This window comes from Chenopodium album, chromosome 26, assembly GCF_948465745.1.
Source record: "Chenopodium album chromosome 26, dcCheAlbu1.1, whole genome shotgun sequence".
NCBI classification, from domain to species: domain Eukaryota; kingdom Viridiplantae; phylum Streptophyta; class Magnoliopsida; order Caryophyllales; family Amaranthaceae; genus Chenopodium; species Chenopodium album.
The window spans coordinates 4,002,871-4,014,682 of record NC_137859.1 but is presented as its reverse complement, the minus strand read 5'-3'; the positions used below and the strand labels follow the sequence as shown (position 1 = coordinate 4,014,682).

The 11,812-nt window shown below is 36.4% G+C and overlaps 2 protein-coding genes across 2 annotated transcripts; one reads left to right on the top strand and one right to left on the bottom strand.

Annotated features, from left to right (window-relative positions):
* LOC145617499 (putative apyrase 6) lies at window positions 1–7,505 on the top strand. The gene is made up of 8 exons (XM_081672206.1): window positions 1–741; window positions 1,846–1,958; window positions 2,613–2,720; window positions 3,182–3,233; window positions 4,841–4,999; window positions 5,783–5,880; window positions 6,395–6,588; window positions 7,112–7,505. Exons 1-8 carry the CDS (start codon window positions 117–119, stop codon window positions 7,380–7,382), a joined length of 1,620 nt encoding a protein of 539 aa, XP_081528332.1. The 5' UTR covers window positions 1–116; the 3' UTR covers window positions 7,383–7,505.
* A 182-nt stretch (window positions 7,506–7,687) lies between these two features.
* Window positions 7,688–9,042, bottom strand: LOC145618529 (geranylgeranyl diphosphate reductase, chloroplastic-like). Its single transcript, XM_081673300.1, has one exon. It carries the CDS (start codon window positions 9,040–9,042, stop codon window positions 7,696–7,698), a length of 1,347 nt encoding a protein of 448 aa, XP_081529426.1. The 3' UTR covers window positions 7,688–7,695.
* Between the last annotated feature and the right edge of the window lie 2,770 nt (window positions 9,043–11,812).

Genomic DNA, 11,812 nt, shown 5'->3' with positions numbered 1-11,812 from the left:
TCTCATTCCTTTCACTCTCTCTCTCTCGGTGAAGTGCAAATACAACTTCCATTCCATGTGAATTCTTCAACCTCCTTCGTTCTTCTCTCTCTTCCCCAAGCTCCAAGATCACTCCAATGGCGTCCACAAACTTCCACAAATTCCCCTCTTCTTCTTCTTCTTCCTCACTATCATCATCAACAAAATCATCTTCATACATCCCACTTCACAAAACCCAACTCCCTCCTCGGATGCAACCCTTCTCTCTCTCTCCTCCACCGCCATCTTCAAAATCCCACCACCATAAACACCTTCTTCTCATCATCTCACTCTCTCTCCTCCCTTTTCTTCTTTACTTTCTCTCTCTTTACCGTTCTCTCCATCTTCCTCCTTCCTCTTCTTTTGGCATTGTCATTGACATCTCACTCTCTCGCTCTCAAATCTTCGTTTTCCGATCTCTTAATGAGGTTTCCGGCAACCCCTTTTCCGGCGAGAGCTCTGATTCTTTCTGGGTTGATGCCGGAACTTTGAACTTTTCCGGGAAACCCGAATTGGCGGGTCGGGTTTTGTTCAAATTGATGGATTTTGCTAAGGAGAAAATCCCCAATTATGAGTGGAAATTTAGTAAAGTTCAGCTTATGATTACGAGTGATTTGGTGGGTGGTGGAGTTGAGGAGAGAGAAAGGGTGTTGGAAGAGTGTCGTCGAGTTTTGAGATCATCTGGGTTCATGTTTAGGGATGATTGGGCTTCTGTTTTAAAAGGTATGAAATAGTTTTTTCATTTTAAATGATGGGTTAATTTTGTTTGCAGATTTAGTTTGATGCAATTTCATATTTTATGCTAGTTTGAAGATATGATTATTGTGATTTGTGATCTAATTGGTTGAAGATGAATGCAATTTTGTAGTGTTTTTACAAGGTGGGATGATATTAATTTGCAACATTGTTGAAATTTGATCATGTAGTTATGAATTTAATGTTGCTTATACTCAACAATGTTGCTACTTTTTTCAGTAATTAATGCTTAATTATTACTGCTAGTTAGATTATTGTGTGCTTCTTGAAAGTCTGGAAAGAAGCAATCTGTCATTAATGAAAATTAACTTATTGATTTAAAGTGAAGAGAGCAAGAGACTAGTGAAAAGTATGCAATTTAATAATGTTTTAGAGGATCACTGATAATTTTTGGTTGAATTGATGTGCTTGGCTAATAATCCGTAGTTTTCTAGCGGGAGATGCAGCAATTGTGATCTTGTAACTATCAAACCTAGGGAATGTAAAAGTATAGGGTGTATAAGCTTGCATAGGTGCTGTTGAGTTTATTTTCTAGTTGAGAGAATTGCATGCTATCCTATGTTATCTGTTGCTTTAGTTGGCTATTTGTGAGTTGATAATGTAGATGTTATGGCTTGTCGAATTCTTATTGACGTGTAATTGATTGCATATCATTGGAACTGGAATACTTTTGTGGTCGTGCTGTTGGTATGATCTTTACACTATATCTTTTTTTACATTTTTTTTTCTTCTTTTATAGTTAAGTCTACCGTAGAAGAAATCTGGCAGTTACTTGTTTCTGTTATAGGTTCATGCTGTGATCTTTCTTCACATGCATGATACATTAACAATTATGACTCACAATTCGGAAGTCTGTTAACCTTTTTAGCTAAATTTTTTAAAAATAACTCAAGGTCCATCACATCCCTTAAAGGCACCCTTTATGCTGCTCTCTGAGTTTTACTCCGATCATTCTTGCTCTGAAACGATGAAAGGTTTCAAATCTAACCATTACTTATTCAGTTGTATTAGAAATGACACATGACAGCTGTTCAATGGTTTCTAAGTCCGTATGACACAATCTGAGTGCAGGTCAAGACGAGGGTCTTTATTCTTGGCTGGCTGTAAATTATGCTCTCGGATACCTAGGCAATAAACCTGAAGAAACAGCTGGAGTAGTTTCGCTTGGAAGTTCTGCTATGCAGGTTTCCTTTTTAATTTCACTTCTCATACCCTCTCTTTTTCTTCCTGTCCTTTGACCTGCCTCTATCCGTGTGCTTGGGCTTAGTAACATGTGCATAATTCTATTTCTGCTGCATAGTTTGGTCCTTGCACTTGATCTTTAGTCCATGTAATGAACCAATCTCTTGCTGCTTAACGTTTAATGTTGTGCATGTTCTTCTCCTATTTTATTACTCATAATGGTTAAGTTCTCCTTAATAAGTGCTGTTCCCTTAAGAGTTCTGATTCTCTGTTTTTCTTTTGACCTTAAGTGAGTATGTTTTTTAAAAAGTTTAAAATTTTGAAAAAATCACTTTTAAATAATTTTCAGCAACATCTCTTCTTTCCGGTGACTGTGATCTCTTAGTCTTTTGATGTGATATAAAAACATGAATACATATCTTTGTTAAAACACTGAGTTAAAGATACTTATTGTACCAGCAACAACACCTGGCTATGGGCTCATCTTAGTAGTGCTGCTTTAAGGTTTCTATACTTGAAGCAGTGGAACATCATAAAACTGTCTGCGCATGTATTGGATTACTATGACCTGGTAACAAAAGTTGTAGGCTGTGATATCTTCTGAATTAGCTTATGTCATTCTGCATTGTTATTGAATTAGTTAAATATGTTTGCAGGTCTCTTTTGCTAACCCTGAGACCCCACTATCAGAATCCTCAAGAGTTATCAGGTTCGCAGGAGTTCCTTACAATCTTTATACTCAAAGTCTGCAGCAGTTTGGTCAGGTGCCTTTCATGGAGATTATTTCATTATGTAATACGATGAAATTCTTGAAGTGTGATCAACTTTTTTTGTTCCTTGATGTGGAACTTCAATTTTTAGTAAATGATTTCGAGGAAGATTACTTTTAGAGATCTATTTGGATGGTTATGTCTTACAAATTTCACAAAAACTGTAGTTTAAGCCACAATATAAAGTAACCTAAGACATTGATCTAAGTTCTATACCCGTGTTCTAATTTTTTTTTCTATGCTCATTTATTTGTCCATTACTTTGGTTTTAGATTTTTAACTTAACTGTACCTGGGATAAGCGATGGAAAATTTCCACATTACTTTGGTTTTAGACTTTTAGCTTTATTCTGCCTTGGATAGAGGATGGAAAATTTCCACATTATGTGGAGTATATGCGGTAACAATGTGATCTCTCTTCTATTAACATACAAATTTGTGGATTACTGGATGCAGGATGCAATTTGGAAAAAGTTTCATGAGCGGAGTGCTCCCAACTTGGTGTCATGTAAGTTTCCGATTGATACTATTTTGCCTTAATGCTCTTTAATGTGTCTCCTCCATGAAACAGTATGAAAATGTTTGATTGAATCTCTAGTGGGTAATTTCTCAGCTTGAATTAGTATGCACTCAATCAATTAATGCATTTAATTGCTCCCTCTGCTTATTGTTTGTGAAGTTATTTCATGTCTTTTCAATCAAGGTCAGTCTGATGGGACTACCTTCTTTATCTAAATTGGTCCTGGAAACCTATCAGTGGGAGCCTAGCAGAAGTCTCTGGTCACTCATGAATTTGATGTAGTTCAGGGTGATGAATCTATATTAAACTCTTTGAGTTATTTATGATACTACTAATCTATTAACAACTTTATTTAGGGAGGAATGGGGTATAGGTAACTAATTCTTGATTTTCCCGTTCATTACTTACTTATAGACGACTAAACTAGTGATCAATGAAAAGTAACATTTGTTTAGTAGGAATGGTTGGGGGAGTGAGTTTATGGCTTACAATGAATGATGCATTGGTATCACAGACAATTGTATGCTACAAAATTTTAGTCAATATATTTTTGGAAACTATTTATTATTATATGAAATTGCCAGTTCTAGAAAGCAGCCTGTATGTTCTAGTCATGTCACATATTTATCTCTGTCTCAAGGTTTGCCCAAAAGGCACTAGCTGTCTCAGATTAGGTTTTCTAGGGGTATAAGGTTACAAAGGTTTTCTAGTATTTCTGAACCCAAAGATGAAGGAATCTTGACACCTTAATAAGGACCCTGGGATGCCAAGTTGTTGATATAAACAACCATCTCAATGCAACATAAATTCTAATTAGTCACATAGCTTAACCAAATTCATTATTAAACTTTATAGTCCTGTTGATAGAATGATAGGCCTCTTTTAGTTCCAAAACAACTTATATGATCCCAGTGGACACCCCACACATTTACTTACGTTTTGAAAATTTTCCGGAAATTGGCCCGAAATTGTTGATTATAGCCTTCAATTTGGACTTTTTCGGGCCCGAAAATGAAAGAGACTGGGGTGCTCCCCATAAACCCCATAACACGTCAGGAAGCCATTTGGGTGGTTAGAACGCACACTTTGCTTTTAAAATGTCAGTCTAGCCTTTTACCCATACACCTCCCTTCATTAACTCAAAGCTGCTATAGGCCATTAATTAACTAACTAGTGGTTATTTATGATTTCAAACAACATTACATGACTTTTGGATGCATTGCCTACCATCCTTTGAACTTTTAACACCGGGTCCCAATACCTCCAAAATTGGTCCGAATTCGTGTATTATAGCCTTCATTTTTGGACAAATTCGACCTTTTTTTTAGACTCATTAAGGAAAGAGGTTGTGGCTCTTCCCATGGACCCCACAATATCATGAGAGGCCATTTGGGTGATTGAAATCGTCTACTCTGTCTTTAAACCATCAATTTAGCCGTTTACGTACACATTTCCCTTCATTAACTTAAGCTTGCCACTTCCCTTCATGTGACCGATCAGTGGTCATATATGGTATGTTATATTTATTACTCCGTAAATAAATATTGTGCATTTTTTGAACTAGGTGTATAACTATCAATTAATTTATTTTGCAGCTTCACTTAACAGTGAAAGATCAATGCCTAATCCTTGTTATCCCAGAGGATTTGAATTGACATCACAGGCAAGTGATGAGAATCTTTTGAAAACCCATGCCTCAGGGAACTTTTCTGCTTGTAAATCTGAACTTACCATGTTGCTGAATGGTAGGAAAGGTACTTGTCTTATTGTGCAATACATCCTTAGTCTTCTGATTTCCCATCTTGCTTAATTATTTTGCAGTCTATGATTAGACCATATTGGAGCTTAAGTTGGTTCTTTATCCTTGAAGTTTTCTACAGTGATGTTTTGACTCTCTATATGGGTTATGATTTTGTAGGCTCTACTTTTGATGAATGTAGTTGCTCCCCTTGGCTTTTACTTGTTCCTTTTCTCAGCTGAATTGCCTGCTAATTTTCTTTTGTGCTTCAGGGGGGATGACTTGATTATTGTGTTGCCTCAAAGATTGAACTTCAGCTGTTTTGCAAGTTTTTCTATAAACATTTTATGAAAAAAAAAAATAACTAAATATATCCAATGCACAAAGTTTTAATTAATTGAAAATAAGAGTTTCGTTCAACATTTAAAGTTACCAAAGCTGCATGATGATTGAGAGTGATGACCCTTTGATAGCCAGAATACTGAATACCCATCTAATTAAAGAAGCCAAGCAGTACACCTCAAATGTGCTTTTTGTTGCCAAATTACAGCATACAACTTTGGCCATGCTATTGACAAAGCCTGGCTTATACTACTGTTATTGCAATTGATTGAAAATTTTGTTTTTGTAGCTCATAAATTCCACAGGGTCCTCTGAAGTAGATTTTAATTTCATGTGTTTGGCGTAGCAACATTATAATTTCTTGACTAATGCCCAGGACAAATGTTTTTATTTTTATTTTTTATTTATTTTTTATTATTTATTTTATTTTATTTTATTTTTTTTTTTTTTTTTGTAGGAAAATGCACTCATGCACCGTGCGAGATAATGCCTACCATTTTGAGTGAGTTGGAAAATAAACCTCACCCTCAGCAAAGGTTCTATCTTTCTTCACAGGTTTGTGTTTGAGAAATCACTAGAAAAATATCTGAGTTTTGTTGTTGCATATGGAACATGTGGAAAAATTTATTGTTAAAAAATTATCAGCTAATTACCTGTATCACATGGTAAGGAACAAATGATGATGAACTGAAATTAGGCTTGTCAGAAATTAGGAATTTTATAATCACTGAAGAAACTTGCTTCTCGTTAACCACATTATTTGTTGTTACATCGTGTTTGGGCTTATAAAAAAAACAATCAGAAAAAGTTCGAGCTCTTTCATAATAATTCTCAACTCTTCACTATGGAGTTCAAAATAAGTAATTAGAACAATTTGCACATTGTAATATTTTTTTTTTTTTTTAAAAAAAATAAAAATAAAAGAAGAAGATAATAAAGACCATGATCTAAGATTCTTTTATTGCTAATGCCTGATATGAGGGGGGTACATGGAGGAATAAAAGGGAATGACGGGTATATTTGGTTGCAGTAGAACAGTGCTTTACTTTTCTATTTTGGTCATTGGCAGCTTCGAGGCTTAGTTCTAAAGGCTTCTATATCAGAACTGGAGTCTGTTGCACGAAATTATTGCGAGGATGACTGGGACAATCTTAAAAGAAAATATGATATTGATGGTGTAGAACTGTCAAGAAGTTGTTTCTCACATACATTCATGGTGAGCTTGTTACGCAACAGTTTTGGCATTCCATTTGATGAGAAGAGGTATGCTTCCATATCTAGGACTTTTTTGTAGGAATTTGAATTTGTACACTTCAGGCTTTATTCTTTCACCTGAAAACCCAGCATATGAATAATTTCAAATTTGCTAAAACTTGTCAGAACCTATTTGAACTTGTGTTTCCTAAAACTTACCACTAGGTATCCTTTTTCTTCTCCATTGCCTGCTGCTCAATTTTAATCTGTTAACTTTATTGGAGTATTTATTTTTAAGCTAATTGCTTTAAAGATAATGGTAAGCTTAGCTCTTTGGACTATGGAATGTTGTCTAAAAGTTGAAATACTGTTAAATATAAATATTATGAAATAACGCATGATTATCATTAGATCCTAATCTGATGTCTTTTCTGGGAAAATATTATGTCTTTATTCATAGCTCTGCTGCACCCTTGTTTCTTATTCTTGCAATACAGAAATAGTCCTCTTTCGTGTTTTGTGTTGTAGAAGGGGATGTACTGATGCCTATGTAATTTCAAGCTGATTTAATTTACTCATGCTGGTTATACAGAGTTGAGTTTGCAGCAGGAAGCACTCCTGTTGATTGGAGACTTGGAGCCTTCATTTCCCAGACAATCATGGAATCATTTGATAGTATCACAGAACACTATGACACCCATATTGTCGAGAATGAGTCTGTCACCTACTTCTTCCTGTTTGCGGTTCTTATAGTTATTGTTCTTCTGGCCACGTTTTTTGTAATGAAATTGCGAAAACCACAGTTTAAGACAATATATGACCTTGAAAAAGGCCGTTATATTGTTACTCGTGTACCTAGATAGATACCATTTGTTCCTATTCTTGTAATTGATGTACCATTTCAGTTCTTTGTACAGTTAGCCAATGATATCAAAGCATTAAGATACCACTGCTATCTTTTTGGGTTTACATCTCTCTGCCCTGTTTTTGCATGAATATTAACCTTTTCTTTTTGATATAAAAAACATTGCAACACATTGTTCTGGTGCTATTACAGCTTTAGTCTGTTGTAAGCATTGAAAAATCATTGCCAAAGTAGTACAAAGTTGTGAAAATTTATGATAAAATCATGAATTCGATACACTTATAAGATGTCCATTGCAACATAACAAAGGATCAAACATTTGACAAAAATTCCATTCCTTTACCTAGAAGATTACACCTAACTAAACTCCCAATAGTATTCATTGTCATCTTAGTATCTTCCCAAGGATTTCCCTTTGCTAATTTCTTATACAAATAACTCTCAAATGTCATCCTTTGCACATACTCATCCCCACACAATTCTACCAATGCTTCTCTACTTGCATCATTCCCATAAAATACCTTTTGCAACACATCCAAAAACCTAAATGTACTCCTATACTCTCCATCCCACTTCCTCAAATACTCCCTCTTCAAATCTCGTTCATTAACCATGTAAGTACCCCCCTCCGACGCCTCCACCACAGCCTGCCCACACATTCGACCCGACTTTGCAGCAAAGTATATCCCCTCGCCCGAACACTTGGTGACGTAACCCGCTGCATCCCCAACAAGAGCGACACGACCTCGCACCCGCACGGGCCTCGGGTGTTCCGGTATCGGATGGGCCTCCACCTTAAAGACCCGACCTCCACGAATTTTGGGCCCAGCCCGGGCCCGTATCCCATGTTGGAACTTCTTAATATCCGACTTGGACTTAACCGTGCCGGTCCCCACCGCCACGTGGTCACATTTCGGGAACACCCACCCGTAAAAATCAGGCGACACGTCATCACCCACATACATCTCAGCAAGATCTCTATAATACTCCATCTCCTCCTCCGGCAGCTTGATCCTCTCCTGAAAAGCAAGGGCATACTCGTAATTTCCCGCCCCAATCGACTTCGCCACCCGGCTGTGGACCCCATCTGCCCCAATCACAACATCAACCGCAACCGACTTCTTTGACCCGCCCACATTGTAATGGATCACATACGGCCCACTATCCAAATGGGCCGGAAGGTCCAACCTAGTCACAAGCCCAGTGATCAAACGGGCCCCACTAGCCTGGGCCTTGGCCCGCAAAAACGAGTCAAGCACCTCACGCCGAGTCATAGCAATAAACTCACTAGGCAAAAGAGTCTTACCAAAGTCAACGCAAAGGTTCGAAGGAGAGAAGATCCTCATGCGCGTCACTTCACGGTCAACAATGTCGCGTGGGATCGAAAACTCGTCGAGCATACAAAGCGGAATAGCACCGCCGCAAGGTTTCGAACCCGAAACGTTTCGCTCGAACAGAAACGTTTCGACGCCGCCGGAGGACATCGCTTCGGCGGCGCAAGCTCCGGCGGGTCCGCCGCCGATGACGGCGGCGCGTAGCTTGCGTGTGCCGGAGATGTGGAGGTTGGAAGGTGGTGGTGGTGTGTTGTTGTTGGAGTGTTGAGGAAGGTGAGAAGAAATTGATGGGAGAAAGGGGAGACGGAGAGATGATGCCGCCATTGATGGATTTCAAATTGTTAATGGCGATGATAATAATGAAGTGTTAATTATTTTAAGTAGGTGATTTAGTGAGTGATTAAGTCAGTGAGCATGTGAAAAGGGAATATTATTAAGTTTTTAAGTGGGTGATAAAGTTAAATTACCAACTTTGGAATCCGTACCCACGCCCCATTAGGAGTGCAAGGGGTATAGCCGTATAGCCAATATATCATAAATAGGTCGTTATTTAATTTAAGGGTAATGCTATATGTAGTCATAAGTGATATATATATATATATATATATATATATATATATATTTTGAATAGTCATAAGGGATATATATATAAGTATTAAATATACTCTTGAAAATTGTATAAAATTAGGAATTCACGACAAAAACACGCGAAAATTAGTGTTTATATTTTGATGATTTCTTAATCTTTTACGATTTTTAGGTGTAAATTCAATGGTTATATGTAGCCCTAAAAGCTATGTATAGCATTTTCCTTAATTTAAAACTAGATTATGTACGGGTCATGCTTTGTTTTCTTTTTCCGATTAACAAGGATCGTCTTTGTAGTGCCCTAGTTACTAATGTTGTTTATGTGTCATGATGAGTTGAGGATATGTAATAGAATGGGTAGAGAACTAGAGACTAGAGATTAATGAAGCTGGTGGTGTGCCTTCTATTTTTGGAAACATGGCCAGCTAATCTAAATCAATTAGGTCAGAGGGTGAGGAAATCTTTCTGATTTTTGATAAGCAGACCTACTTTGATTGCCTCAACTATAAACTTTCTTGCATGTTGGCATGTTGCAGCTGTAGTCATATCATCCCTTATATTTGGCCAGATAAGTGGGCGCAAGCTTGAGTATGCCCAATCATTTGACGTATGTGTTAAAGTCTTGTATGTAACGATCTCAAATTAACTTGTGTGAATCGAAAATTAAGTGACTTTTTCGGTTATAGTTAGATCGTTTTTTTTTTTTAATTACTTCGTAAATAAATTTGAATGTCGTGGTATTTAGTCTAGATTTAAATATTGGGTCAAAAGTTTTGTATAGGTAAAATTTAAACCGGCCTCATTCCTAAATTTTTGGATTTACCACTAATTGTTGTATTGGTTAATATGAGCATATGATATGTATTGTTGATCTAATTGATATTGGTTCTTTCTATCTAGACTTGTTTACTATGACAAGAATTGCAGTGGCCAATCAAACGTATAATTATTAACAAGATTATTAGCAAAGCAACAATTCAAACATGATATTAACTAACTGCAGTATTCTGTTAAATTTTTAAACTACCTTGTCGATCAAAGTATTATTATACTAAATTATATCCTCTCTACTACTCCGTATTACTTCCACACACCTTGCATCCGAGTGTATTATTATACCTTCTCACATCATCTCGCCACTCATTCTTTTCCCTTTTTATTTATCAATATATGAGTTCCAAAGAAATGTACTCCGTAGTTTACGTTACCAAAATAAAATACATAAGTTGGGCTACACAATCCTAAACAATCGGCAAAAATTATTGGAATCCGAACCTTCTTGAAATGTTCGTTCAATTCATCACAATATTTATAAGTTGAACTCAAAATTTTGTTCATTTCTCAGCTTATTACAAATTGTTGTAAATATTTTAAGTACAGCTAATCGTATGAGCGCAATATACTACAAGTTGCACGTGGATTTTCTTTGATTCATCCCCTTTTAGCAGACAATTTTAATATCTTAAAACATTATAATTAAAATCTCCAGCTTACCTAACCAACATATAGGAACCTACTAAGGAATCTACGTGATTATTGGATCCTTTATAATTAATGCCCTTAATTTCACTATTATATATAAACCAACCTATCAACCTAATTATTTTCTATCATCTAAAAATATGGCTCTTCTTAGAAGTATTATTGTGCTAATACTCCTTAATTCGTCGTTGTTAGTTGTTAATTGTAACGAGGTTAAGACCTTAAACAACAACGGTCCTAGTGACTTCATGGTGCCCGAGCCACGTAAGTTCGGTCACCATGGGGCTAACAAGTCTCATCATGGTAATGCTCCTTCTATTAGTCCTAGCCAAGCTCCAGAGAGTAGTCACAATAGTGTGAAGAATCATCATGAAAACGCGAGTTCTTCTAATGATGAGGCGATGAATGGTCATGGAGAGGAGCTTAGTCCACACCAAGAGGTACATTTGGAGAATGTTCATGCACACCATCACACGGATAAATCTGTTGCTGGTGGTGGTGTTATTATTGGCTGCTTAGCTACTGCTTTCGTTTTGTCGATTTTTTGTTACATTAGAGCCACGAGAAGAACTCAACAACAGATCATGAGTAAAGAGCAGCTAATCTAATTTTAATTTATATCATCAGTAAATATGGTTTCAACAATCTTGTATACTATGAGCTTATTATTAGTGTCTTAGTGACCCTAAATTTCATAAATATCACTCCAAATCAAGTAACAAAAAAAAAAGTCAACCCTTTGCAAAATTGATACATGTTCTAGTATGTGAGAGCTTATTATGTGATTTGGGGTGATATTTAAGAAATTTTGGATTCACGATCGTTCTATACAAATTACACCTATTGTATACCCGTTTTTGTTAATAATATAGTTAATTATATGACTAATATGATGCATTTCCTGTTTTCATCTTACATTCGAAGTATAATTTTGTACATTATAGTCACTTTCTTTTATAAATCGCGGTATCATACTACACGTCTAACAAAATCTCACGAATTAACGATCCTAGCAAAGACCCAT